Source organism: Mesoplodon mirus (genome assembly GCF_964341445.2).
Source record: "Mesoplodon mirus genome assembly, chromosome: 9".
NCBI classification, from domain to species: domain Eukaryota; kingdom Metazoa; phylum Chordata; class Mammalia; order Artiodactyla; family Ziphiidae; genus Mesoplodon; species Mesoplodon mirus.
The window spans coordinates 24,285,302-24,312,805 of NC_138985.1; the positions used below are offsets into that span (position 1 = coordinate 24,285,302).

General features: G+C 40.5%; 1 protein-coding gene across 1 annotated transcript in view; it reads right to left on the reverse strand.

Moving 5' to 3' along the window:
• The window catches only part of VPS41 (VPS41 subunit of HOPS complex), a 194,646-nt gene that overhangs the window by 24,135 nt on the left and 143,007 nt on the right, over positions 1-27,504 (reverse strand). The window contains exons 11-22 of the mRNA XM_082631906.1: positions 26,391-26,488; positions 22,206-22,335; positions 20,610-20,725; positions 19,262-19,318; positions 16,701-16,762; positions 15,279-15,360; positions 12,876-12,968; positions 7,750-7,877; positions 6,116-6,260; positions 3,906-3,947; positions 3,705-3,755; positions 765-902 (exon numbers count right to left, since the gene is read on the reverse strand). Coding sequence (XP_082488032.1) covers positions 765-902; positions 3,705-3,755; positions 3,906-3,947; positions 6,116-6,260; positions 7,750-7,877; positions 12,876-12,968; positions 15,279-15,360; positions 16,701-16,762; positions 19,262-19,318; positions 20,610-20,725; positions 22,206-22,335; positions 26,391-26,488 — 1,142 coding nt within the window. The remainder of the gene's footprint in view (positions 1-764; positions 903-3,704; positions 3,756-3,905; positions 3,948-6,115; positions 6,261-7,749; positions 7,878-12,875; positions 12,969-15,278; positions 15,361-16,700; positions 16,763-19,261; positions 19,319-20,609; positions 20,726-22,205; positions 22,336-26,390; positions 26,489-27,504) is intronic.

Consider the following 27,504-nt stretch of genomic DNA (forward strand, 5'->3'; position numbering starts at 1 on the left):
GCCTGTGCTCCGCAACGGGAGAGGCCACAACAGTGAGAGGCCCGCATACCGCAAAAAGAAAAAAAAAAAAAAAAAACTATAATGGGGGCTTCCCTGGTGGCGCAGTGGTTGAGAGTCCGCCTGCCGATGCAGGGGACACGGGTTCGTGCCCCGATCCCGGAAGATCCCACATGCCGCGGAGCGGCTGGGCCCGTGAGCCATGGCCGCGGAGCCTGTGCTCCGCAACGGGAGAGGCCACAGCAGTGAGAGGCCCGCGTACAGCAAAAAAAAAAAAAAAAAAAAAAAAAAACTATAATGGAATGTAGTGGGAGAGAAATACAAAAATATATAAGGTGGGTATTTAAAGCAGAGGGTGTGTAGGACTGACGTTACAGACTTTGAGTCCCAACTGGGGCAGCTGCCTCCGGCTTGGGGCGGTCCGTGTCCCTGTCCCAGGCTGACTCTGAGGTCCCACCCTGATGCTGGTAAACTGCCTCAGACTCCCGACAGTGTTCTATGGTTGACTGAGTCCAAGACCCTGGATTAAACCTTTCTTCCAATTAAACCTGGCACAGAAATACTTGAGCTCCTCACCGAAATCGAATCCAGTAGGACCTCCTGTTCTCATCAGAATACCCAGCAAAACCTACTGCTTTGAGAGCAAGGCTTCCCCTTGAACGGGGATGGTTAAGCAGAGACAGGAAGACTAAGAAAACCCAGAGCTTTAACCAACAGTGATGACTCTGTCACCTCGAAGTGTTTGAGCAGGGGCGTGTGTGACTTACCTTTTCAAGGGGGCAATGGATACTGTCTCGGAGAAATGGAAGCAAGTTGGGTCGGTCGAATTCAGCATAAAGGCTGATCTGCTTCTCGTGGTAGCGCTGCCCCTTATGATGGTCTCTTTTGAAAAGCTTATGCAGATACTAAAAAGAACAAAGGAAGAAACCAGGAATATTAAAATAAGAAAAGCAATAGCTGTTTAACACTGCTATTTTCAGTTCCAAACAGCTTCCACGGAGAGGCTGGCAGAAAAGCAGTTTTCAGGAAAACTCTCTAGGTGAAGGGAAAGTGGGAAGGAGAACACCTTGGGGAGAGCAAGGATATGCTGACATTCTCTCTAGAATGGCCCCGAGTGACCTGGCTCTGCCACTGTCCATGTGACCTTGGGCAGGTCACTAACCTCTGTGACTTAGTTTCTTCATCTGCAAAAATCTCCTGGGGTGGTTGTGAGAGCTGAATGAGTTACCATTTGTAAATCACAGAACCATGCCTGGCAACGTACTCGGCACCACAGAACTGTTAATGACAGGAGTGGTTAATATCATCACAATCATCTACATCGCCTCAGAAACGAAATGCTTGATCAGTGGTGTTCCTGGATCATAAAAATTCTCATCCTTTATGTAAAAGGGGGTAGAGACATGAGACAAGAGCATGTTCTTAAAAACTCAAGGAGCAAGCGCTAAATTAATTCTCATACATTCTGCATCTTCTCTCCTTAAGTCTTATTGAGATCTGTGTTTGCAATGACATGCTGCCTCTCCTGGTGACATCAAAAACAAAAAGTAAAAAAATCGAGAAGAGTACAGGTGTTCTGAACCCATTTTCAAAGCTGATTCCTTTCCCTGACCGTCAGAAAAAGTTAATGGACCTCCAAGGGAGTGAGCGATTGACTTTCTACTTGGAAGCAAGTCTATCAATATATTGTGCAGAAGCCAGAAATTGACATTCAATGTCTAGTTCATGTCAAATGTACACAAACACCCCAGAACCCACCTGACGTGGGGGGACTTCATCACACCAAGTGCGTTCGCCCCTTGAGTGGATTGGTTCTTCAGAAACACAGAGCGCCAGCCGGCCCTGAAGGTGTGACTGGGAATGAAGTCACTGGAGTTTGACATTCGCTGTTGCAAGGGGTCACTAAATAAGCCTAACCAGGACACAAGCACACTGAGAAACCCTTCCTCGGGTTAACTGCTCCGCTTGCCCTCAGGCAAGAAGGTTGGGGGGAGTCACACAGAACTCCACGATCTGATGCAGACTCCGGCCAGGCCACTGGTGCAGGGTCAGCGTGTGAGCTGGACACACTGCAGTTTCCCAGAGGCACAGACAGGTTAGGAAGCCCCTTCGGGGCAGATTTATAGAGACATTACCTTGCCTGACAGGGAAGATGGGCCACTTCAGTGTGAGCTCCACCACCATTCCACCACTGCCCTAATGACACTGTCACTAGATACCTCCTGCCTGTAATCCTGTCTCATGGCTCAAGGAGGCCAGAAATCACTGCTTTGTAAACAAATCCCATGGTGGCCAGCACAGAGGTACCTGGCTTGGGTAAGCAGGTAATCGGGAGATTTCCAATCGTGAACAAAAGCATCTGTACAACCTCTGAGCAAAAAACAACAAAACAAAACCAAACCCCAAAGTACCTCACATTCCTATCTTGGAGTCTTCAAAGGCGTCAGTGCATAAAACGGACTAGAATAAAACGCTCTGTTTCCTAACCCGCCTCCTGGGGTGCCAAGAGGTGGGCAAAGATACAAGAGTCCTGATCTTATTTGATGTCCACAGCCCTCCTGGAACAATCCCTATTTTCACTTAAGACTTCTCTTGTATAATTTTGAAAGGACGTGGAAAACACCTAGTCTTGCTTTACGCCCATGATGACAGCGATGCAGAGAATCCAAGTAACTCCCAACCCCCCCAAAGGAAATCTAGAATCAGGGGACTGTTGGCACCAGCACAAGACCACACAAGAGAAGCGGGCACAGGGAATGTCAGGGTGAGACACAAACAAGGCTCTGTTCTGTGATCACTCTGTGGTCCTGAACACGGAATGGCTGTGTGGTGTTTCCTAGGCAGGAGAACTTGATATTCACAGAGCACAGATCAGGGCACTGGCTTTGCTGTAATTTATGCCATAATTATACTAAATGGTAACTACAGAAGTGTGGACAAAGAACACTGCCCGTCACTCTGGTAAACAAGGAATGTTGCCCGCCATCAAGCCCTCCGACACTGCAGCTCCTTGCCAACCCCCAACCCCCAGTGCGCCCTGAGGGGAATCCAGGATGGAGAAAAACACATAGTGGACCTAGATAGTTAAGGTGCATGTGTAAGGAATAATTCCAATGAGCCCAGACTCTCCCATCTTCCCATACAGAGAAAGGCACTAACATCATTAACTTGAGATGTCTGTTTCTGTGTGTGTGTGTGTGTGATTAGCCGTAATCTTTTGATGTTTGACACCATGTTGTTGTTGTTGTTTTTTCCTTCAGCAAAAACTCCTATATATCCTGGCTCCCCCTACCTCTCTGGAACAGTCCCTCAGAGCTATCTGAGAGGCTGCTTTCCCGGGCTATAGTTCTCAGTCACGTGCTCAAATAAAACATAATTCTCAACTTTTAGGTTGCGCTTTTTTTTTTTTTCAGTCAACGGAAGGTGCTTACTCCCAGGCATAGTTTGATAACACAAAAATGTGATAACTTTTTTTTAAACACAATTCGACTGTGAGTCAAAGTTAAAGTACCTGAGCTGTTACTAATTCCTCATCTGGATTCAGAGCATATGCTGCATTATAATAATAACAGAATGTTGTTTGCGGTCAAACCTCCCATCTGAATATGAACCTGAAGTGTTCACTCCAGTCTTCTCAAACCAATACTGTAAGGTGATTTGCCTTCCTGTTCAATCAAAGGGCAAAAGAAGAGGACTGTTATGCTTACCACATGCTGCAACTCTGGTCTGTCTTCTAATTCTTCCACTACCTTTTTAATCTACAGAAAAAAAATTTTTTTTTTAATGTAGCATTTAGGAGGACACAAACATAGCTGCAAAATTATCTGATAAACATCTCTCTTCTTTATGGCGATAGTGGTCCCAGACACTCATCTGTTTGAACACATGTAAAAACAAAAGGCACTCACTGAAATTTTATCTTCGTTGTCCAGAAGCATGTCAACAGCTTTCTGCAATATGAAAAAATAACCAGTCATTGAAATTTGCCATAGAAAAAAGAGAACACAGAATACAATGTATTGGATAAGGTATCACCATTAAAGGCAGAGGGCTTATTTTACACAGATAAGAAGGTTCTTAGCTTTACAGTGGTCCTTCAGTGAGATATTTCTAAATGCTTCTTAAAATGTGTTTCAATCTGAGGTCTCTGTGTTTTGCATAGACTTAAAGTAGTGCCTTGCTACGACTCACTAATACAAAACATCTGTATAGTTTGCAGTACCACAAAAATGAGCTTTGCTTCTGGCCACCTGAACATTGACTGAGTCCCTCCACAGATTCCACAGATACAAGAAGCTGATCTTATGTGGAGAAGAGGATAAGAGTCAGGAAAAAAAAAAAAGAAAGAAAAAGAAAAGATAGCTGAAGTTTCATAACGATATAAAGCTTATGGATTTTTAGAATTGACTTTAGCCACCGTTAACATTCATGAAACACAAGTTAGACAGTGCCTGTAGCAAGAGGTAGTGGGAAGACAGCCCACCAGACTGAGCCTCATAGAGAATACCTGGGTCTTGTCCTTGACTCTGCTATTACATTGCCTACCTGCCCGCTGCGAACATTTTTTTCTCTCTGAAATATTAGGACGTTGGAAGAGATTATCCTTAAGTTATTTTCTAATTAGAAAGTTCTCTGATTCCTTAACTTGGGTCCATGCTCGTGAATAGCAATTCTTTTGAGCTCATTCAACTTTTGTCTATAGCTTCATAGGCAAAACTAGGCTCTTGAGACACTTGGGGGTGGGGTAGGCGTAAGGGGAGACTGAATATGTGGAAAATGTTATTAATTTCTATATAAGCTTCTCATCCTCTTAATCATCTTCTGCCAGAAAAGCAGAACCTCTGTCCCCTGAACTTCCTGGGAACTGCACTAATTATTTTTAGATCTGTACTGCCTAAGGACTTGACTCCTTCAGTATGAAAAATGGGCTAAAAGCATCTTTCAGAAAAAAGTAGATTTAGCTCCTGTTTAAGTTTAAGCGTGTGAAGACTAATATATAGCACATAATAGATATATAACACATAATACCACTAAATACAGTAAAATAAAATTTTTAAAAATTCAAGTGACCCTGTTAGAGCCTTAAGGGTTCTACTCTTTAAAATTTCGATTTTTTGGAATAAGAACCACTGTGTTGTATGAATCTCTTTCTTTCCATCATTAGCACTTGCATTACCTTTGCTTTGTTTAAAACACAAAGTTTGTATCACTTTACAAGAGCCACTGTGAGCTCTGGAGGTAGGGTGCCTCCTGAGACAAGCAATCCACTCTTCCAATTTGTCCTATAATAAAGTGATACATCCCACATGTATCAGTCTGAGCATCATCTGAGACCAGTGGAAACTCCACATGCTAAAGCTGTGAATACCAAGGAATAAAACTGCAACAAATGGATCAAAATAGTTTACTTAAAATTTGAATTCTGGGACATACAATTAATAGGGTTGAATGAGCTAAAGCAATATGGCTAGATTCTCAGTTTCTATGAGTTATATGAATTGTTTTACCAAAAAAAATTATTTCATATACACACACACAACTTCAAAAGTTCCACATCAAATTATGATTGCTTTTACAGAATAACCACATCAAGGAAAGGATTCCTGAATGCCGACTAGTAGAGTAACATCCAGGGAGGGTCAGAAGGCTCTGAACATGATCCGCATACAGCCAAGTTATGTGATTTATTAACTCCTCCAGCATGTGGACAAATGTCTAATTATTAAAAACTTGGGAAAGGGCTTCCCTGGTGGTGCAGTGGTTGAGTCTGCCTGCCGATGCAGGGGACATGGGTTCGTGCCCCGGTCCGGGAGGATCCCACATGCCGCGAAGCGGCTGGGCCCGTGAGCCATGGCTTCTGAGCCTGCGCGCCCGGAGCCTGTGCTCCGCAACGGGAGAGGCCACAACAGTGAGAGGCCCGCGTACCGCAAAAAAAAAAAAAAAAAAAAAAAAAAAAAAAAAAAAACTTGGGACAGCACAAATAATTTATCAGTAGTAAAATAAGAAACACATTATACCTCATTCACTTTGCTGTACACGTGAAACTAACACACATTGTAAATCAACTATACTCCAATAAAAATTTTAAAAAAATAAAAATTAAAAAGAAACACCTTACCTCAGAATCAAAATCCATTAATAAAACAATTTTATCCTTGATAGAACTGAAAAGATTATGCTTGTGGATCAACTGGAAAACATCCTTATGTCTTAACGTTAAGTATATTTCCAGAGCATTGCCATAGTTTTTGTCATAGGTGTACCTGGTAAGACAAAATTTTTACATTAATGTTCACCAACACATCTCATAAAACACACGGATACACACATGTAAATCATGTTTTATATTAATGAAAACTGAAAAACCTGTTTAGAGAGAAAAGCTAACTTTATTTAGAAAAGTGTTCCTTAGGATTTAACTATATGTGACCAATAAGTATTTCTTTCTCAGAACCTTGCTTCCCATCTCACCAAAATTTTAAAATATTTACAATAGTCAATAAAAGTTTTCTTAAAAAAGTAAACTCTCAAAATTTTTTAGAGAAATCCATATACCAAAGAAATTACGATCCCACATGAAGGAAATTCTTATTCTAGTAACAGAAAAATCAGTTAAAATTCTTACAAGCGGTGTTCAGCTGACAAAGGGGTAATATTCCAAAAGCTTCTCTGTAAGGAGGTTGTGTAAAATTTAAATGTGTTTTTCTGTTGAAACAGTGTCTTTCACATTGCTTAATTCCCTAAGCCAGCTCCTAAATGCCAACTGAACTAAACTGCACTGGGAATCCATTCTTAGCACTACAGAATTATTCGTATGACTAGTACCACGTTAGTACTACAGAATCCAAGGAAAACTAGAACAGTGTTTCCAGAAGAAAATCCTTAGTGTTCCAACTCAGAAGGCCACACATGTGTCCCCTTCTGTGCAAAGTCTTAAGCAGCCCTGAAATTCTAGGCCATTTTGGTGTACCTTTCTTGGTCTTGGGCAAAAGATGTAAGAGGATGCTGGAGCGGGTTGTCTGAGGTGGGGGGAGTGTTGAGGGGCTGAAGTGGGACAGTCTTCCTGAGATTAACTGCAGTGTGCTGCTTGTTTCACTAAACCAAAGTTCCTAGAGGGCATGGGTGTATCTTATCTACCTCTGTGTCATAGGCATATGGCACAAAGCCCGGGTCACCGAAAGCACCCAATGAATATGAAAAGCATTAACCAGGCTTCCGTTTTCTAAGCCCTAATTCAGTGCCAGGCACTGCACTTAGTTCTCGATGATGAAACTTCATTAAAACCATCCCTTGCACCGCTGGTATAGTAGTATCATGCAAGATTCTCATGAAAACCATCCCATAAGGAACTGTCACCTGTGATCTTATGGATAAAGAGTCTGTGGTTTGAGAAATTTACTGACTTGCAGATCCAAGAATGACAGAATCCAGCGCCTCTCTGGGAAACTGATTTGCTTAAGGAGTCTAAGACCTGGCACCCTTCCCTACCTGAACCACTGCCCCTACCAAGTGATTCTGGTTAGGGTTCGTCTCCTCTGGGAAGCAGATGACATTACAATAGTTAAGTTTCACACAATTTCCTTACCTTATGTTCTCGTTGTTGACCGGAGGCTTATGAAAGATTTTTACTAAGAGTGAACATAGGAAAAGAATATAGATCTGCATCCTGCCAATTCAGTTTGACAGATCTAAAATAGGGAAGACTTTTCATGTAGACTGATTTGGAAAAAAGAAGTGCTAAAATATACTCACAATTCTGCCAGGGTTTTAAGTAAGGTTCTGTTCTGACTGTCTTTCTTCAGGTGATCCCGAACTGCTTGAACTATTACTGAATTGTTGTACAGATCTCCCGGCCATTCTCGGATCAGTGTGGCAAAACCCTAACCAAGGGGGAGAACAGAGGAAGAACACTCTTTAAACAGGAAAACAATCCAAAGCGTTCATACAATTCCTAAAACTATTCATGGAAAACAGATAAGATCACATTAGGGTTAAAACATTGGTCCATAAACACATCATCAATTTTCACGGGTGGTGAGGGAGGCACACAATGTCTGCATACGCATCCCCATTCGCCATTCCTGAGAAGTAGGCGGTGCCATCCCTTCTCTTGTGATTGGATGAAATGCACAAGGAAGCAAGGCCCCCAGGTCCTTCCATCAAGTGCCACTGCAGAGGCAGAATTTAGGTCTGACTTGCTCTCTCCTCATTCTGGACTAGCCGTAACACTTGGAGAACATCTTTAACATCTTACAGATACTGTCCAAGTCAGCTACACAGCCAGTACTGAGCACACAGTGGCTTTGCTTCCACAGTGGAATCACCCGGCATCCCACCTTCAACAACTTATCATCTCTATCTTCCTTCCACTCATGCCTCTAAACCTAGTTTTGTTTGGGGATTTAGGATGCTGGTTCAAGTCTGCCCCCTGCTCTTACCCTGACTCTCTCTCGATCTCAAGTTTTGTGGTTCTGATAGAAAACTCCAGACCCCCTGATTGGATCCTGTTTCCCTCCAGGGCTGATTCTTGGCCAGTGTTCTGGGCAGCCGTGCCATCCTGATTCTCAACTTTAGCCTTTGTGACTCAAAGTATTGGGTAGCTATTTTCTTACTGATCCTTGACAACTTTTAGGAAAAAAAAAAAAAGAAAACTGTAGATGTTTTCAAAGGTAGCAAATAGAAGTAAAAATCTTCACATTATTGAAAAAAATCATATTATTTATATTAACTCAACAAATGCTTTAGTGAACTACTTTGAATTGGTTTAAATGATATTTAGAAATGAAAATTGTGTGGTGGAATTTGCTTCTATAAACTACCAGGATTTGCTAAGAAGAAAATCACAAAAATAATCAGGAATATAGTTTTTTTCTGCCAAAGAAACCCCTAGCAAGGATGGCAAAAGACCAGAAGAGGCTGCACATTTTCCATTCAAACTGCAACCTTCCTTCATATGAACATGATAGCAGTTTGACTTGAGAGATTTGGGGAGGAGAGTCACGAAGTAAAGGGGATACATTTCATAAAACTACTAAACCAGAACACTGAAATGTTCTCTGAATCAAAATATGTTGGATCAAGTTTCTGTTTTCTTAAGACTCTGCAATTTATAAGATAAAAGTCCTGAAAAGATTTCCACCCCAATACTGGCAGCTCTCAGTAGACCTGAAACCAGAGGTAATACTGTTCAGGAAAAGAAGAAAGCCTGGCTCCTTTCCCTCTTTTCCATGATTCAGGCAACGGCCTTGCAGTACTGCCAACTTCTAGTACAAAACAAGACAACATGACAGGTCATGTTGTGTGATAAAAACCTGAGGACTCCAACTTAAACTGAAATAAACATTGATCACATTTCACGTTAGGCTTTTCTCTGCTTAACTGGTTTTGTGTACCTTTGAATAAATGTGCTAAAAAATACTGATGAAATCACCGCTGGGGCCTTTGTTATTAATTAGAGGACATAGTTATCAGGGAACTATTACGATCCAGTGGCAAAATCAGAGAACCCTCTGGTGCCCATCATATTGGGTTGGTCAGAAAGTTCGTTCGGGTCTTTCTGTAAGATTAAAGACTATTCATTAAATGAAATGCCATAGAAATTGTCCCAGTTTTAACATGCTTATACATTTGTCATTAATATTATGAAGCAAAACTTCAGTATTGAAAATAATTCTGCTAGGGTAAATTAAAAGGCAAAGCTATATGCATTTCAGTAGAAACCCCATACAAAGAAGTTATGAAGAGCCAGTACCTCCAAGAAAATACTGTTCATATATTTTTATTTTATTTTTAATCTGACGTTTAGTGCTATATTTAGCAGCACAAAATTTTCATCCACATTATATGTGATCAAAAATGTTGCTACAGAACACTGCTATCTGACGAATTATGTGACAATTTAATTCAAAATTAAACATGAAACGGAGAATGACGGAAGCGAAAATGCGAATTATTTATAAGAGCTTATGACAAACCAAATTATTTGTAACCTTCTTAATAGTACTGACCAGGCAGACACCCGAAAATATTCAGGAAAAAACATCTACAAGCTTTGAGTCATGCTTATTTCTTTCAGTCTCAGTCAAAAGTTTTCCAGATATGAATTAACAAGATACCTTTAACGATACAGGATTTAAAACAGTTTCTTGAAAAAGTGAGGGTTGAATCATGAATTGTAACAGAGTCATACAAATAATAAAATTGCTTTTTTATGGTTAAATGACATGACTTTAAAAACAGGACACGTATACTGAGCTTCGGTGTTTCAGAATAAAGCTCATACTCTTCCCATCATTTTCACAGAACACTCAGAATTTTCTTTCTTTCAGGAAGATGTACAAAGATGGAAATTTTATGACAGCCACTCTGTGTACTCAGACATACTGGAAAGAAAGAGAAGTCCATTGTAAGTCTTTCTTCACAGAAGAAACCTTTTCCAATAACTACGGCCAATAATGGCCTCTCATTAGATCTCTTAAAACACTTTGCTCTGCCTGTCTTCCTTATTTTCTAGTTGCTTAAAGCTTATTAACACAGTCTCCCTAGTCAGTCTGTAAGCCCACTGAAGCCTGGGACTGTGTTTTTATTTCTCTTGGATCCAAATGAGTACTCAGCCCAATTCTTGACCACGGTAGGTTCTAAATAAAGATGTGCTGAATTGGACTGAATAGGAAATGAAGAGAAACCAAGCTCCGAGACTCTAGCAGTTGGCACCTAGCACAAATGTCAGAAACGATTACCATAGACTCTTCCGTACAGACCTGGAAAGGAACAGACCCATGCTGGTAGGGAAGACTGGATTATGGTAACAGAGCACATGGTGGTAAGAGATGCTGCCTTCATTAGTTTGTACAGTTATTAAAGAAATACGTTGTTCAAGTTGAATTCATCCGAAAGCACGTAGTCCCTTCCTATGATAAGAATACAGGCTTGGAACAGTAAAGGCACTACATAGGTCACACAGGCATCAGGATGCTTGAATCTGACGTAGCCAGGAACACGTGGCCGACAGTAACTGACCAAGTGTGTGAGTTACCAGGATAAAAGTGCACCATCTTAAAGGTCCCTTTAGATCTTAAGCTCTAAAAACCATCTCAGAGTTAGAATACAGTGTTTGCATTATTACTCCTCCTTAAATTGAATCAGTTATTTGTTAAAAAAGTATCTCAGTAGGCACTCAAAACACAGGAGCTCTTTTTCTCATTCCCTCTCTGATTGTCTCTCTCTATTAACCTTTCTTTTTGGTGGTTTTTTTTTTTTTTTTTTAAGGCTGCACCATGTAGCATGCAGGATCTTAGTTCTCCGACCAGGGATCAAACCCATGCCCTCTGCAGTGGAAGTGCGGAGTCCTAACCACTGGACCGCTAGGGAATTTCCATTCTATCTATTAACCTTTCCGCAAGCCACTCTGCATTCTTGTGGGAAGGAGAAAAGCTGTAAATAAAGTCTTCCTTATTTTCAAAACATAACATCAGAATGTATGAAGGCAGTGACAACCTGCAACATACGGTGAGGTACCAAAAATGAAAACTGATCACTGGGTTAGGTCCCTGAACTTTATAAGGAGCTGAAGATGGTGCCACTTTTATAAAGACTTTGACGTTTGGGCAGAAACTGGAGGACAGCAGTCGGTGGTCCGATATCTCCTGATTTATGGATCGTCTCAGCACCAGCTCTGATAAAGAGCTTACCAGCCTTGTCTAGAACCTGCCCACGAGAAAGACCATCTTTTCCTCTAGTCAGAAGCAGGTGAAGGCTGAGTCTTCCCACCACCACATTTCGTGGATAGCTTTATTAGAGCACCCAGCATTTAACGTAATAATTTACCTGTTTATAGCAGGGGTCCTCAAACTCAGTCCTGTTGACACTTGAGGACAGATAATAGGGGGGCTATCCTGTGTGTTGTAGGATGTTTAGCAGCATCCTTGCTGGTCACCACCCACTAAATGCCTGTAGTGCCAATTCCCCAGTTGTGACAATCACAAATATCTCCAGACATTGCCAGATGTCCCCTGGGGGGCGGGGGGGGGGCGGGAATCCACCTCTGTTGAGAACTGCTGGTTTATATGCTTGGGTGTGACTCAGACTAGAGCTATCGCTAAATGCACATCATTTCATTCACATCTGCATGCTTAGCGCCCAGCACATTCCTGGAATACAGTAGGCACGGAACAGAGACTTTCTGAATAAATACATTTTAAAGGAACAAACTTAAAAAATTATCATCCATTTTGGGTGCATGCAAACACCAAATTTAAAGTCAAACCCAGGCATACCTATTATGGATGGCCTTAGGCAAGTTATTTAATTGTTTTAATTTTTAGTTCCTCTGTAAAATTGGATATTACTATGTATAGTGTTGCTGGGAGTATAATATCGCAACATGCATGTAAAAGTGCAGCATGTACAGTAGATAAGCAGTTTAAGTACCACCTTTCTCCTTAAACAATAAGCAAAACAGATCATTTCCAATCCCCTTCCCCCTACCTGCGTCCCAATTTCTCTGCAATCCTCCTTTGGCAAACTTAGTTCTGAGACTCAAGTTTTAGAAAGTTCTGAATTATTTAAGGGTAGTAGAAGCATCATTAGCAGATGCTATTCTATTTATGAATTCCCCCAAGTGGCACTTGGTCCTTTCCCTTTAGCTCTATCGAGGAGGTAGCTTTAAGGAAATATTCAAAATGTCCATGGATTAGACATTTTCTCTAACAAGGTCCACATAAACATCAGTGGTCATCAGAGTGTATGTATCTCAGTTTCATCTACCACAGAGAAACTGCAAATCTGCTGCCTTTAAGCCAGCTGCTCGAGCGTACCATTTTTCTAGATTTCATAACATTTTCCACTGAAAACAATTTGACCATGTTGGAATGTCATACCTCATAATCACTTTCCAAAAATTCATGCAAGATCATTTCATAGATGAGTGGTTTCAGAACTGGATCCCCTCTTGGCAAATAAGGACTAATAGCCTAAGGAAGGAAAAGGCAAAAAAAAAAATCTTTAAAAAGTAGCAAAATAAAACTGTACTCCAAAGAGGCAGAAAATATAAAAATGTACATTTACTTTAAAAACTTAAGGCAACAGAGTACTTTGGAAAAATATTACGAAGAGAAAAGATTCAGATAAGCTACCTTCTTATAGCATGTTATAATACATTTTAAAAAGTATAGATAAGGTGTCTACATCTATGAATGAATGAATAAAAGACACTGCCTCGATTAAGTTAAACATTATCTCTCTGTTCTTCCTGATGAATTAATGAAAATCTAAGTAATTTGAGGGAGAATGATGATAAAAGTCAACTTCTTAAGTAAGCAAGGAGTTATAGGTCATCTATTCATCTTTTTTTTTTCCTTAAAATGGAATACATCAACCTTTAAAAACCCATAATCATCGTTTGAAATTAAGGGAAAATAAACCTTGTGTTTTTAGCTACTTCAGCACTGTGTTAAGTGTTGAATTTCCAAACACTGTAAATGGTTCTGCAGTGCACTACCCACCAATCGCCATGCTCTGTCCTGGGGACCCAGAGCTCCAGGCACTGTCCCCAGGAGCTCACAGCTTCAGAGGGAAGATATGCAGATATCTAAACAGCCAGTTGCAATATTGCTAAGTGTCTGGAGAGAGGGGCAAACAAGATGCTGTGGCGAGGTGGATCTTGGAGACTGAAGCAGAGTGACAGATGCCTGGGGCCTGTCAGGCCAAGAGAGAGGGGGAAGGGCACCCTGGTAGAGGGAACAGCATAGGCAAAGGCATGGAACCATGAATGCACACTCTGCATGCAGGGAGGTCAGCATGGCTCAGACATGTGAGACGGGGGTCACAGGAGGAAGATGAGGCTGAAGAGGAAGGTGACCGTGGGGTCATGAAAGGGATTCAGATTTTATGCTCTGAGCAGGAGGGAAATGAGAGGAACACGTTTTTAAACGGCTAACTGTGGGTTAGGGTTGTCTATAGATCTGCGAAAAGGCCCTTGCAATACCTCAGGCGGGAGTTAAGGCAGTGGTACCAGAGGGGGAGGAGAGGCCCAACTGGTACTGACAAAGTGAAACTGACAAGAATTGGAGATAAAACAGAATAAGGAGGTGAGTTAGATGTTCTCATCAAGACAATGGCTTTAGCTGCATAGCACAGGGAGATCAGCCCAGTGCTTTGTGACTACCTAGAGGGGTGGGATAGGGAGGGAGGGAGGGAGACGCAAGAGGGAGGGGATATGGGGATATATGTATACGTATAGCTGATTCACTTTGTTATACAGCAGCAACTAACACAGCATTGCAAAGCAATTATACTCCAATAAAGATGTTAAAAAAAAAAAAGGACAGTGGCTTTGAGCTATTAAGCATGGAGAAATGAGTATATTGTGATGTGGTACACACAGATTGAAAGGAGAAGGACCAAACTTGGGAGGGAAATGGATTCACATTAATCTGAGTGATCATTCTCAGCAGCATGTACACACAAGGAAAAATGTCCATCACACGCTTCCAACATAGATAAGGAATTCAAAATAGAGGTCTGGGTGATGGAGCCATCATGGTAAACATGGCCACAGGACTGGAGAAGATCCCCCAAGGTCAACCCAATAAACATGACGAGAAGTGTCCTTGAGGGTCTCCTGGAGAAGAGTTACATTTATGGGGCAAGCAGAGGACAAGGCACAGGGCTGGCCCGCTGAATAATTGGAATTTTTAAAAGCATGTTCATAATTCTAAGAGAACACTGAAAAGGCTCACAGATACTGAAAAGTTTTCAAAAAATGTTTTAAACAGATCTCCAGACATAGGAATACTTTATTGATTAGTTTAGATATTGTAAACTAAAATGAAAGATAAAAAAATGAAATATCAAAATTATTTGTTCGAGCTACCTGGTCAAACTTTTCCATTTGTCTTCCAGCAAGTAAGATGTTGGAAAATGCACTAATTCTTCAGTACGTGTGAAAAAAGCCTTATGTTTATTATAATCTACTGTGATGAGACTATACCTGTTTTCCACATTCATTAAAAAGAACATGAAAACTTCCATCTGAACACAGAGGGAATTGGAGAGAGATAAGAAAGTGAACATATCATATATGTAACACATTTGTATATATTTTATGCACATAAAGTATAAACCAGATTTCTATTTGGTAACTAATTTCTAAAAGTTTTTCTTTCTAGCTGAAATAGTACTCGCTTCCCAATAAAGAACTGATTACTATTAATTTTATTTCCATCTCAATATTAATATACTACATACAAAAATTAAACAGTTAAAAATAAAGCTATGCTTACCTTAAGCTGTCCAATTTCTTTAAATTTATAAACTTCATATTCCCAGAGTGCTGCATTTTTCCCAAGAATTTTCTGGCATTTGCTGGCAGTAAAAACATCCCAGGGAAAAGAAAGTATAAATAAAGAAAACAAACAGAGACAGAATAAGTAGACATTTCCCCTAGTGGTTTAGATAAATCTCTCATCCCAGAACTTTGACAAATTTCCATTTCAAGTGCCAATGAACATAAAGGTATTACTGGTACTCGACTGCATATACAAAGTTGATGGAAATCATGAAAATATGCAATACTTATAAATAAAGATGAATCCCTTTCAGAAGACTTTGATTAGGGGTTTTCCCACTGATTTTTCTGTTCTGAGTTTCCTACTTATCCAGATGAGTGCTGCTGGTCTGGGGACACTTCTTGCCTTCAAGAAATACCATCATACCCAAAAGTGTCAATGAAACCACTTTTTCAATGGCTTGAAATACTGGACTACAAAATCAGACTTTAGAAAATTAGAATCCTACTTCAGTATATAATTCAGAAAAATATTCATGTATGAATAAAACTTTGATGTACACATCAAAGAAACACATTTCCCTAAATCAGGGGACAAAAAGTGGCCCTGAAGACTATGTTTCCGGGCAGCCATGCAGTCCTGCAGATGGCACTGCGCAGCTTGAGGGGGAACTGCCCACACAGACCCACACGACCACTATAAACCATTTAGGTTTTTGTCCTGCAAAAACCTGTCTCTTTTTCTCTCTTTTCCCTTTTGTTCTGTCTCTCCTGGGATGCTTGTAGCGTGAACAGCCCTGGAGGTGAGAGGACACAGACTGTGTCTCCCTCTGGAGCACAGGGCAGGTTTGTTTACTGCCCAGTAAAATAAAAATAACATCTTCCTCTGGAGCCAAGGGCAGGCAGGCTTACTGCCCATTATAAAAGAATCAGACACCCTAGGCCCAGGGTCCCTCTCCTGTAACACAGCCTGCTGCCTGGGCAGGGTCACCCGGGCCTCTCTGCCTCATGCTGTGGGATCTGGAGAAAGTGCTGGTAGTCTGGCCACGACTACTGCTGAGGTAGACGATCCTGTGTCTCTGACCCCGGAGTATCAGGTCTTTTGCCAGCACTCATGAAACTGGCAGGCAAACTTGTCAGCTTATAAAAAGGGTAAAATATCAGATTCTTCATGATTTCTGACACCCTTCTCATTAAATAATGAGAAAACCATTTTTCATTTAGTGCAAATGCGACAGTAGGTGGGTAAATAACATGTATCAATCCATTCTGTGGTTAAAAGCATTACTATTCAAAAATAACCCGTTAGAAAGATGTAAAAAAAAGTCTGTCAACTGCAGAGAATGACTTATTCACATTGCTAACATGGCTCAATTCTATTTACATGAACAAATAATTGTGAAAACATTTTGATTACCGTGCCGCTATGTCGTACTCTCCTTTCTCCACCAGGTGGTTTATATATGCCAAGCCGATGTCCTAGGAAAATGAAATGAAGGAATTTCATACTTAACTGGAACACATGGAAAGTTGGGTCTCCGTTCCTGAGTGGACCTGCTGACTGGAACCTGTTCATACATCTTAGTCTGCTTTATGTAATTATGTTCATTTCTTTCTTGAGCATATTTAAATATACTTGTATTCTCACAAAGTTTAGAGTTTACAGTTTTAAAAAACGTTACTACTTTAAAGGCTCCTAACCTGCCCTCTTCTAAGAAATTTCCTACAAAGAAATCTCTGATAAGAGAAACATGATCCAACAATTTCATGTTGTCACTGGATATAAAATTGTTTCTTGTGCTTTCATCCCTAAAACGTGAGCTACCTGTCTCCTCTATACCAAGTCTGAGGAAATGCTGTAGGAAAAATGAAATGACAGATCATTTGAAAGGGAAATATTTAAAGTTAACATCAAAGTGAAAATGAGGGCTTCCCTGGTGGCGCAGTGGTTGAGAGTCCGCCTGCCAATGCAGGGGACATGGGTTTGTGCCCCGGTCCGGGAAGATCCCACATGCCGTGGAGCGGCTGGGCCCATGAGCCATGGCCGCTGAGCCTGCGCATCAGGAGCATGTGCTCCGCAACAGGAGGGGCCACAACAGTGAGAGGCCTGCATACCGCAAAAAAAAAAAAAAAAAAGTGAAAATGAGCTCAGAAAACCAGGTCATTCAAACCCACGAGTTTACAGATGAGGAGACTGGAGCTCAAAGCAATGAACTGACTGGCTTCACAGGATTCGTGCTCATTCACTTATTCTACCTTAGTCCTGAAAGGATTTGAGGTGGCCTGTGTCACCAGAGACGGGGGACCTCTTGCTTGATTGCCTCATGACTCTTATGAAAGGTTAGTTCCACCTAAAAGCATTTGCATGAGAAGCTTGAACTCAATATATATAACAAAACTTGGATTTTAAGTTCTACTTTATGCACAAAAAATTTTTTGCGGAGCTTCTTCCTGGATGGCAGAAATGGCAGGAGCCCATTTTTCTCTCTGCCTGCTTTATCCTAGGAGAAGAATGTCCAGGCGTGATTAATGTAAAGGGCATGCCCATGTCAAGAGTGAAGGGAAATACCCAAAGTGCTTAGTTTATTAAACTTTCACTTTAATGACTACTATGTAGGAAATCGTATTTCAAATCGGTTGGAACTACAGAGTGAAGAAAAGGTGCTTAACTTTATTTTTCTGAAAATAGATCACATATCACAGTATCTACAGTGAGTCTACAGGTTCAGAGAAGAGATGCCTCTTTTGCAGAGTCAATTTCTCTAACCTTTCTCCCCATGTCCATGCTCCCTCCCAACTCATCCTCTGTCTCTGTGCTCCTTTAACCTCAACCTGATTTTCTCTCTTTTCCTTTAAGCATAAGCACGTTAAATGTCTTACACAAAATACCCACCATCACCCAAAACCTCCCCATGATGTCACAGTCCCCAGCCATAGTCTTGACTCTTTTCCGCTTCGAGGCTAGCCTTAGTCTATATTCAACTCAACTTCATCATCTCCTATTCACTTTCACTCCATCAAGCATGTTGAGAATAAATAATATATACAGAAAATGCACTTGTCACTTTCATATTACCAAACCCAATGTACAACTGACTAAGCTAAGCTTATCTTACTTTTGACCTGCTTACTTCAACTATACTCTTCTACTGGCTGGAATACTCCATTTCTAGGTAATCCTTGCTTATTCTCTACAATTTTGAATGAATAAAACAACAGAAGATGCTCTCATTCTCTCTCTCCCTTTTAGTTCCTGAACTATTTTGCTTGTATACTCTTTGGGAATTAGGCTTCTTTGGGAAGTTTTAAAGAGAAGTTTAAGGTGGGGAAAGTGTAGGCAGAAGGACTTTGCACTGGAACCCAAATAGCCATAAATAACTAAGTTTCCAGTTTTCAACTGTAAACTAGGGTCTTGGGCTAGATGATCTCTAAGGACCCTTCACACTCAGAGGATAACATTTCTTTTCTGCTTTCCATCTGCACATCCATTTTCACAGTTAGCAAAGAAATGGGCTTTCACTCACAATATTTTTCCCAAGTCCAAAATGTAATAAAAATATATTTGATGTCCTAGATTAGTCACCATAACAAAATAAATTGAGCCTCTTCTTATAGAGCCACTGAAGCAGTCTAGTTTTATGAAACTACTCTTTTGATAAATTTCATGATAATGTGATTTTACCTGTGATTTAAAGAAACTTCCCCATGCATAACTGGAAAGCTTTGTATTTAAAGTGTATTTATAAATCCAGTTTCCAAATTACCTAAAACTACCTCCTAGCAGTTGTTCAAGTTTCTTGTTTATAAGCAGAAACTGATTCAGTAAAATGAACTATTATGACCTCACAGGTTAGGGAATTCGTTTGAAATAACTTCTCAAAAGGTAGCAAGAATCCGTTCTTTTCAAATTACTTTCAGCCTCATTATAACTTATTGAAAGGAAAAGTTATGTTTCAAATAGTAAAATTACATACTTACCAGAATCTTATGTCTTTTAATGTTCTTTTGGCTAATTTCAGCTGCCATCAGAGCTTCCTGTATTTACATAAGCATGATAAAAGCAGACCAAAAGGAGGAAGGGAAAAGGGGAGAGAATGGGAGAGAGAGACATTGAGGTTATAAACACTATATTTATTATGTTTTAAAGTTCTGGGCTACATAAATAAGCCCCATTTTCCCATGGCTTTTGCTTCAAGCACAGGAATTTTTAATGTTATGGTTGAGTGAACCTCACTGAATTCAAACTCAAACAAAAGCAGTCAACCAAAATGAAGACTTCTCTTATTTCCATTTGAATTCATTTCCACATTAGGATCCTGGAATCACATTTCAGACGCAACTCAAAATACAACAAAATCTCTTATGTTCAAACAGAAAAATCTGTCATTCTAAATCTGTATGACATATATTAATCAAGGGGCACTTTTCCTTTCTGAAACATAAAAAGTAACCTATATGCAAACATTTAGGTACAACTACACTAAGATTTTGAAAATCTCTGATTTTATTTTTATTTTGGTAAGTTCACTATGATTACTTTAACACAAATGTTTGAAACACAAAATTATTTCTTTAAGAAGCTGCTGGATCTAAAGCAATAATGGTAAGAACTGGGGTACGAACTTGGTATCAATACCTGGACTCCAAAGAGTTTATAAAATAAAAACTTTTTTTTTCCAAATCCTTTCAGGTGGTTACAAACTTTAAGCACCAAATAAGTGGACTATTTTTTGTTTGTTTTTGGCTGATTAGCATATAAGACTATCCAGAGAGTTTCTCTAACTAAACCAACACAATAATACCTTTGCAGCAATAAAACTTTAAAATGTTTTCCTTTTTTAAAAAAAAGCCATGATAGGGCATTATCTACTCAAATTAGTCTGAACCAAGACTAATGACATGGATATCATTCCATCTGAACAGGTAGTTCAAACCCTCCTGAGTACAGTTTGATAGCTTTACTTTTTACACATGATATAAGCACAAAATAAATGATTTCACTAAAATATCCAAATGGATGATTCTGAAATACTAGCTTTATTTTATTTTTCTTGAAAGACCACCAAATAAACTTATCAGTAGGCTGGATCGAACCCACCCCTCCCTCCATCACCAATGCCTCTTCCACTGAACAGTAAGACCAGTCGACCTCCTTGCAGTCTTTATTCCCCCTAACTTGCGAAAAGAGTATCGGAAAGTTATTGGCCTCCTACATATTACTAGCTTAGAACATTCTAATTCACCTACGTGAAAGATTTATTACAAAGCCCTTTTAGCCCCTCTCTGTTACCGACGTGTCAATACTTTGAAGTAAAAGCAAAACTACTTCATATTTCTTCTTTTCAAGGAGCCAGTCGATGTGGTCATCTTGGTCTCGTTCCTTGGCTACGACAACATCTCTTGGACTCACAATGTAGAAGAGTGACTCCCCTTCCGAGTATTCTAGAGATAAGAGAGCAACAACTTGGGGGACTCAACAGTAGAAACCTTGGCAGTGGTTTGGGGGGGACAGGGTTAGGCTACCCAACTTACAAGCGAACAGAAAACTCTCTTACCTTTGGAATAAAGGTGTTTGGCTGTGTTTGAGGGTAGGGGTGGGAGACAGGGTAGAGGATGATAGAGTCTATTCCAGTGCTTTAAAAAATATTTACATGTAAAATGATTTGAATGAAAAAAGAAGGAAGGGAAGGAGGAAGGAGGGAGGGAAGGGGGGAGGAGGTACCAAAAAAACTTGAAAAAAATAAGGTAGGCTTAAAAATTCTGTTTCATATATTAACGTTCTGACCTCAGCTGAAAGATAGCGCTCAAAATTCTCCATGTCTATTGTATATAATTTATCTACTGTATATAAACTTTATTGATGGCCATTTACAGCACAGTTCTATTTTTACAGAACAATTACACCCCACAGTTGGCGATAAATGTTTCCTCCTCTTCAAGGTCAAGGCCATCTAAAGCATAAATGACAGATGCCCCAAGCCCTGGAGACATCATCTATCATTTCAGCATGTTGTGCACAATGCCGATGGTAAGGGTTTCCTGAAGAATTCAATTATAAAACCTGTTCTGAAGGGTTTCTAAATGTGCAGCAGAGTTTGCTCTGAGCAAAAAATACCTCAACTGGATGCTTTCACTTGTGAATCACATTTGCTTTTTGCTAAGTCCAGAATATACACTCCCATTTCTCAGCTGATCAAGGGCTTCATATAAGAAAGCTCTAACAGATATAGCATATTTCTTCATTGACCAAAATGAGAACTGAAAATATTCTCAAAATGTGTCTATTGTTTTTTAAAGCAGGAAAGAATTTCTCAACAGCCAAAGCTGTTCTATTTTTCCATCAATGTATTTTTCAAGGATATGATGACACCAAAACACAGAGGCCGCTGGTATGACTATAAAGCAATGGTTCTCCCTTTATTTCCAAGCAGTGACTAAGTGCATTCATGCATCCACTCAACAAATACTCAGTGAAAGCCTAGTATGTATGAGGCGCTCTCTCAAGCTCTGAGCATTCGGTCAAAGAAAGACAATTTCTCTGGCAACCCAGAGTACACCTTCTAGGGATATAAAGTTGGGAGTGATACGCCAACTAGAGAACCACACTGCTTGGCATCAGTGTAAGTCAGGTGTCACATGAAGTAGTTAGGACAGGAGACCAAATACAAGAACAAAGGCCACAAAGCCTCCTCACCTTGGTCCTGGCCTCATCTCTACCCCTCCCTTCTGCTGTGGGAACTCAAGCAAGTTCTACAGCATCTCTGAGCCTTGACGCCTTCATTTTCAACGTAAAAGGCCTGCCCCGATAGGCTCCAAGAGCCTTTCAGCACCTTAATGTAAATTCCTGGTTGTGCTACTCAAGTGGAGGGGAAAAAACATAAATAAAGGAAATAACGTGAGTCAGATCCTTGATGTCTCTCACCTAAGTGATAATCTCTACATTCATTTTCCTGAAAGCCTCTCACAGTCAGAGCATCAGAAGAGATCTCTTCACAAGTCTCGGAAAGCGGCTGGATGATATCCAGTCTGGGCCTGGCGCAGTATTCTCTTTCCTAAGGGGAAAAAGAAAGCCTCATTTGAATTACATTTCTATAAATGATACAAATTAGGGAGTTCCCTGGTGGCGCAGTGGTTAAGAATCCGCCTGCCAGCGCAGGGCACACGGGTTCAGTCCCTGGTCCAGGAAGATCCCACATGCCACGGAGCAACTAAGCCCGTGCGCTACAACTACTGAGCCTGTGCTCTAGAGCCCACGAGCCACAACTACTGAGCCCACGTGCCACAACTACCGAAGCCCGTCCTCTGCAACAAGAGAAGTCACCGCAATGAGAAGCCCACGCACCAATGAAGAGTAGCCCCCGCTCGCCCCAACTAGAGAAAAGCCCGCACGCAGCAGCGAAGACCCAGCACAGCCAAAAATAAATTAATTAATTAAAAAAAAAAGTAGTGCCTTGTGCAAGATCACATGGATACTAAGTGGCCAAGTGTCACAGCATATTTTAAAAAATGATACAAATTAATTCTAGGTAGCCATAATTAAGTGCTTTGGTTTTATAAATTCGGCAGGTGTTAGCCCTTCTCACCACCTGCCGTGGACGGCCTCATAGCAGTGGTTTATTTTGACCTCTTGGATGAGATACTCAGGACAGGTACCACTGTACTATGTCAACGGTCTACCACTGCAGCCCTTTCAACTCCAAGGGACGGCTACCACATCCTTAGATAACTCTGTTACATCTTCCTCACAAATATGAGACAGAGTGAAAATTACATTATGAACTGCTCCACGATCCAGACCACTGCCACTACTAGTCCTTTCACTGGGGATGCTGAGAAGCCAGAGACTAAGAGTTACGTCTACAGCAGAACTTGCTGAGATGATGTAGATGTTCTGTGCCTGCACTGCCCAGCGTGGTAGACATGAGTCACGAGTGGCCATCAAACACCTGAAATGTGATGACTGTGCCTGAGAAACTGAGTTTTAAATTTTATTTCATTTTCATTAATTTCAACTTGGATAGGCACATAGCTTAATGACTACAGTTTTGGACACTGCCGTTCTAGATCAAGATAGAAGGGGAAAAGATGCTTTATTGAGGGCCTATGACAATCTCACTAGCCTAGTAGGTGACTGTCCGCAGATTCTTCTCGCTGAGTCCTTAAGTCACCCTTCAGTAAGTATTGTTCTTCCTAATTTTGCAGATGAGGGAACTGAGGTCAGAGTTATATAAGTAAACAGTGAGACTGGGATTTGTGGGAAAACTGGGACTATGGATTTGAAATCAAGTTTGTTTTACTATAAAACTCAAGCTCTTTGAATATTCAGCAGAGAGGCATGAAAGATACACTTGACTATTTTCCAAAGCAGTAAGACCTAAAGCAGTGTGACACTGGTATAGAGAACACAGATGAAAGGAACAGAATGAAAGAAATCCAGAACTACTCCCAACTCTCCAAGGCTCCCCAGTAAAACAGTAAGCCTCGAAGATTCCTTTGATCAATTTTGTTAGGTTAACTGAGAAGCGATTACGTCAGCTTTTTTTTTTTTCGGTATGTGGGCCTCTCACTGTCGTGGCCTCTCCCGTTGCGGAGCACAGGCTCCGGACGCGCAGGTCCAGCTGCCACGGCCCACGGGCCCAGCCGCTCCGCGGCACGTGGGATCATCCCGGACCGGGGCACGAACCCACATCCCCTGCACCGGCAGGCGGACTCCCAACCACTGCGCCACCAGGGAAGCCCCGATTACGTCAACTTTGCATCTCATATATTTAAAACAGTCCAAAATAAAAAGCAATTATGAAAGATCCACTATTAGAGGAAAAAACCCCAGTGAATATACAGGATAATTCGTCACATCTGTGGAGAAATGACAAATATCTTGCTTTTAAAACAACAAAAAGGAAAAACCTGAAAATTTTGACTATTTAAAAAATTAACAGCTATAACAATGACAAAAAATATCAAAATTAGAATAGCAAAATAGAAAAAGAAATTGAACCAAATAATGTTAAAAGAAAATCACCTTGCTAGACCACATAAATAGCTCCTTCACATGTATAAGGAATCCATCAGCAAGGTGATGGGTAAGAAATCCATCTTATCATTACTTTACAACTTTTGTTCACTGGTCTAACAGCCCTGCTTATGCGTGAACTGCCTAGGAGCAGGAATTTGGTCTTGTCGATCGTTGATACTCCATGCTGAGCACCATTCTTAACACACATGCTTTATTAATGAATGGAAGAAAAACAAAACATTAAGGGAACAGCTTCAGAAATTAGGTTATATCAACCAGATGAAACAGTTCACAACCACCAGAAAGATGATGGAAGACTGCATAGCTATATGCAGAGAGAATGGAACGATGCTCCTAGAATTATGGCCACACAGAAGAGCTTGTAACTATCACTGCAACTGTGTGGGAACAGGCACATATGTAAAAGGTGTAATGAGGAAAATATGCTGGGATAACATTACAATTGATATAAAAATGAATCCTGTTTACTGTTGCAGTTAAACTTTTTGATGTGAAAAAGAAAAGGGGGGCGTGGTTGGCCCCAAGCTTGCTTCTTTCTTCCTTCTGCCTTAATTTGATCAGTTCTTTCCGTATTTAAGGATTTCAGGTGTCCTTTGGTGTTAGAGAAAATGAAGAGTTATATACACTGACACACACATTTTTAAAGCACCTCCGAGACCCTCACTTCTTCCTCTGAAAAAATTCCATCTTCTAATTTGCTCTTTGAGGTTGGCTTTTCTTGGTTTTTACTCCTTTCCAATACTCTCTCTTATTAACAAAGGTTTCCTTCCCTTCTTTCTTTCTTTGGTCAACCGTTTATTAGGCCTTCCCTTTGGCATTTTACTGCCTCTTTCCTTATGTCTTTCAATCACATCCTGAATGCTCCCCACATTCCTCATCAAAAAGCACTGTATTTACTCCCTCCGGAGCCAATGCTTTTCTTTATTTTCAAAAAAAAAATAAATAAAATAATAATAAACTGATGTCCTGCACAGGGCTGGAAGCCAGCCCTATTGATTTTAGCAGGTTTGAGTGTTCACTAATGTCTACTGCATCCCATTGCCTAGCAACATGGGCACCCAGAGCTCCAGGTTACTATAGCGATGGCTTCCTGATGTAAGAGCTCGCTCAGAGGAATGTTGGAGAGCAGCTACCACTTCAAAACCAGGACTCCCAGGGTTTTTCTCTCCATTTTATTCCTTGCTATTTGAAAAGGAAAAAACAAAAAGAGAGAGAGAGAGAGAGCATACAGACAAGGAGAACCCACTCACTGTAAAGGGCTAGACAATCAATTGCATTTCTTTTATACCACAGCATCCCAAAGAAAATCCTTTACAATAAACTCTCCTTGTTTATGCCTTGAAGCCACCCCTAGCCCCTTCCTGACAGGAACTCTGGACTCTGACAATAAAGACAAACTGAGAATGGGGCCGACCTAGGCTTCAAAGAAAGACTCAGTATGCAGGCCCCTCCACTGGATACTATAACAGGCTTCATTCCAAAATCATGTATAATGAAATGCAGGTTCTCTGCTGCTTCCTATGAGCCGTACATTTCATACCGTCATTTGCAGTGATAACCGGGACTTAGCAACAATCTAATTTCAAAGCAAGAATCAAGCTACTCAGAATCACTGGGCCACTGGGAAGTAAACAAATATATCTGGATCGCAGGAAATAATGGACCACCCTCTCTGTAATTCACTCTGAGCACAGGGACCCCTGCTGATGCTACAGATCAACTTCATTGCTGTCATTTCTGCTAATGCACAGTGTCAGTTTAGTTTCTTGGCCTTTTGGCAAGAGGAATCCTTCATTCCTTTCAACGGAAAATACCAAGAGAGATGGAAAAAAGGGAAGGAAAAAAAAAAAAAAAAGACTCCCCTTTGCTTGGCAAAAGGAACAAGGCAACCAATGAGTGGGGCTTCTGAAACGTAAATACATTAAGCCTGCAGGGTAATCTCTGCTGACGTTGTTTTATAGGTCAGGAAGTTCTGCTCAGACGAGCTAAGTTCTTTCATGGGCAACTTCATCTGGGTAAAAATGCTACAAATGAACCCACCCTACTGTATTTGGGGTGAAAAAAAATTACCGTTTTTTCGGAAACCTCCTTTACATAGGAAAGTACAACAAGCTGATCACAGAGAGGCGCCAGGCCACTGACGTAGAATTCAGTTTCAAACTGTGACACTGCAAACAAAAGGGAGAGAAGATCCACCATTAGCAGCAAAAAGCAGCACGCAAAGGAAAGGACACGTCGACTACGAACGCAGGATGGACTCATTTTAGAAATCTAACAAAAAGGGGGCAGAGATGAACATACTTTCTGGACAATAATCAGCAGCCCAAAAGACTATCTGGGAACTTACGCTGGAAACTTTCTCTTACAAATAAAAAGCAAACTCGACAATAACAGCAGCATGAATGGTGAAGAGGGACACCATCTAGTTCAAAAATGACAGAGTTAAATCCCACGAAGACACTTAAAAATCCATAAAACCCAATGTAAACAATTATCGATAACAATACTTTTAAATATTAAAAAATATTTTAAATAATTTAAAAATATTACTAATGACAAAAATACTTTTTAAATAATTTGAACATAAATGTCAATCTTTCACAATTAGGGCATTACAGTGGTATCATGGTCACAAGAAATGCTATTTGTAATTATGAAACTATTACTCCTTTTTTAACATTTAATAAACATTATATCTAGACTTAAAAGAAAAAAGTATAAATACACATTACATTATGATGAAACTCCATTAATTCTTCAGTGAAATAAAGGTCAGAGAAAATAAGAAATTTCTCTTTCCTTTTAAAAGATAGTCATTAAAAAAAAAAAATGTCATGAAGAACCTAGGGGTAAAACGGGAATAAAGACACAGACCTACTTGAGAATGGACTTGAGGATATGGGGAGGAGGAAGGGTAGGCTGTGACAAAGCGAAAGAGAGGCATGGACATATATACAGTACCAAACGTAAGGTAGATAGATAGTGGGAAGCAGCCGCAGAGCACAGGGAGATCAGCTCGGTGCTTTGTGACCGCCTGGAGGGGTGGGATGGGGAGGGTGGGAGGGAGGGAGATGCATGAGGGAAGGGATGTGGGAGCAGATGTATATGTATGACTGATTCGCTTTGTTATAAAGCAGAAACTAATAAAAAAAATAAAATAAAAAAATAAAAGGTAGTCATTAAA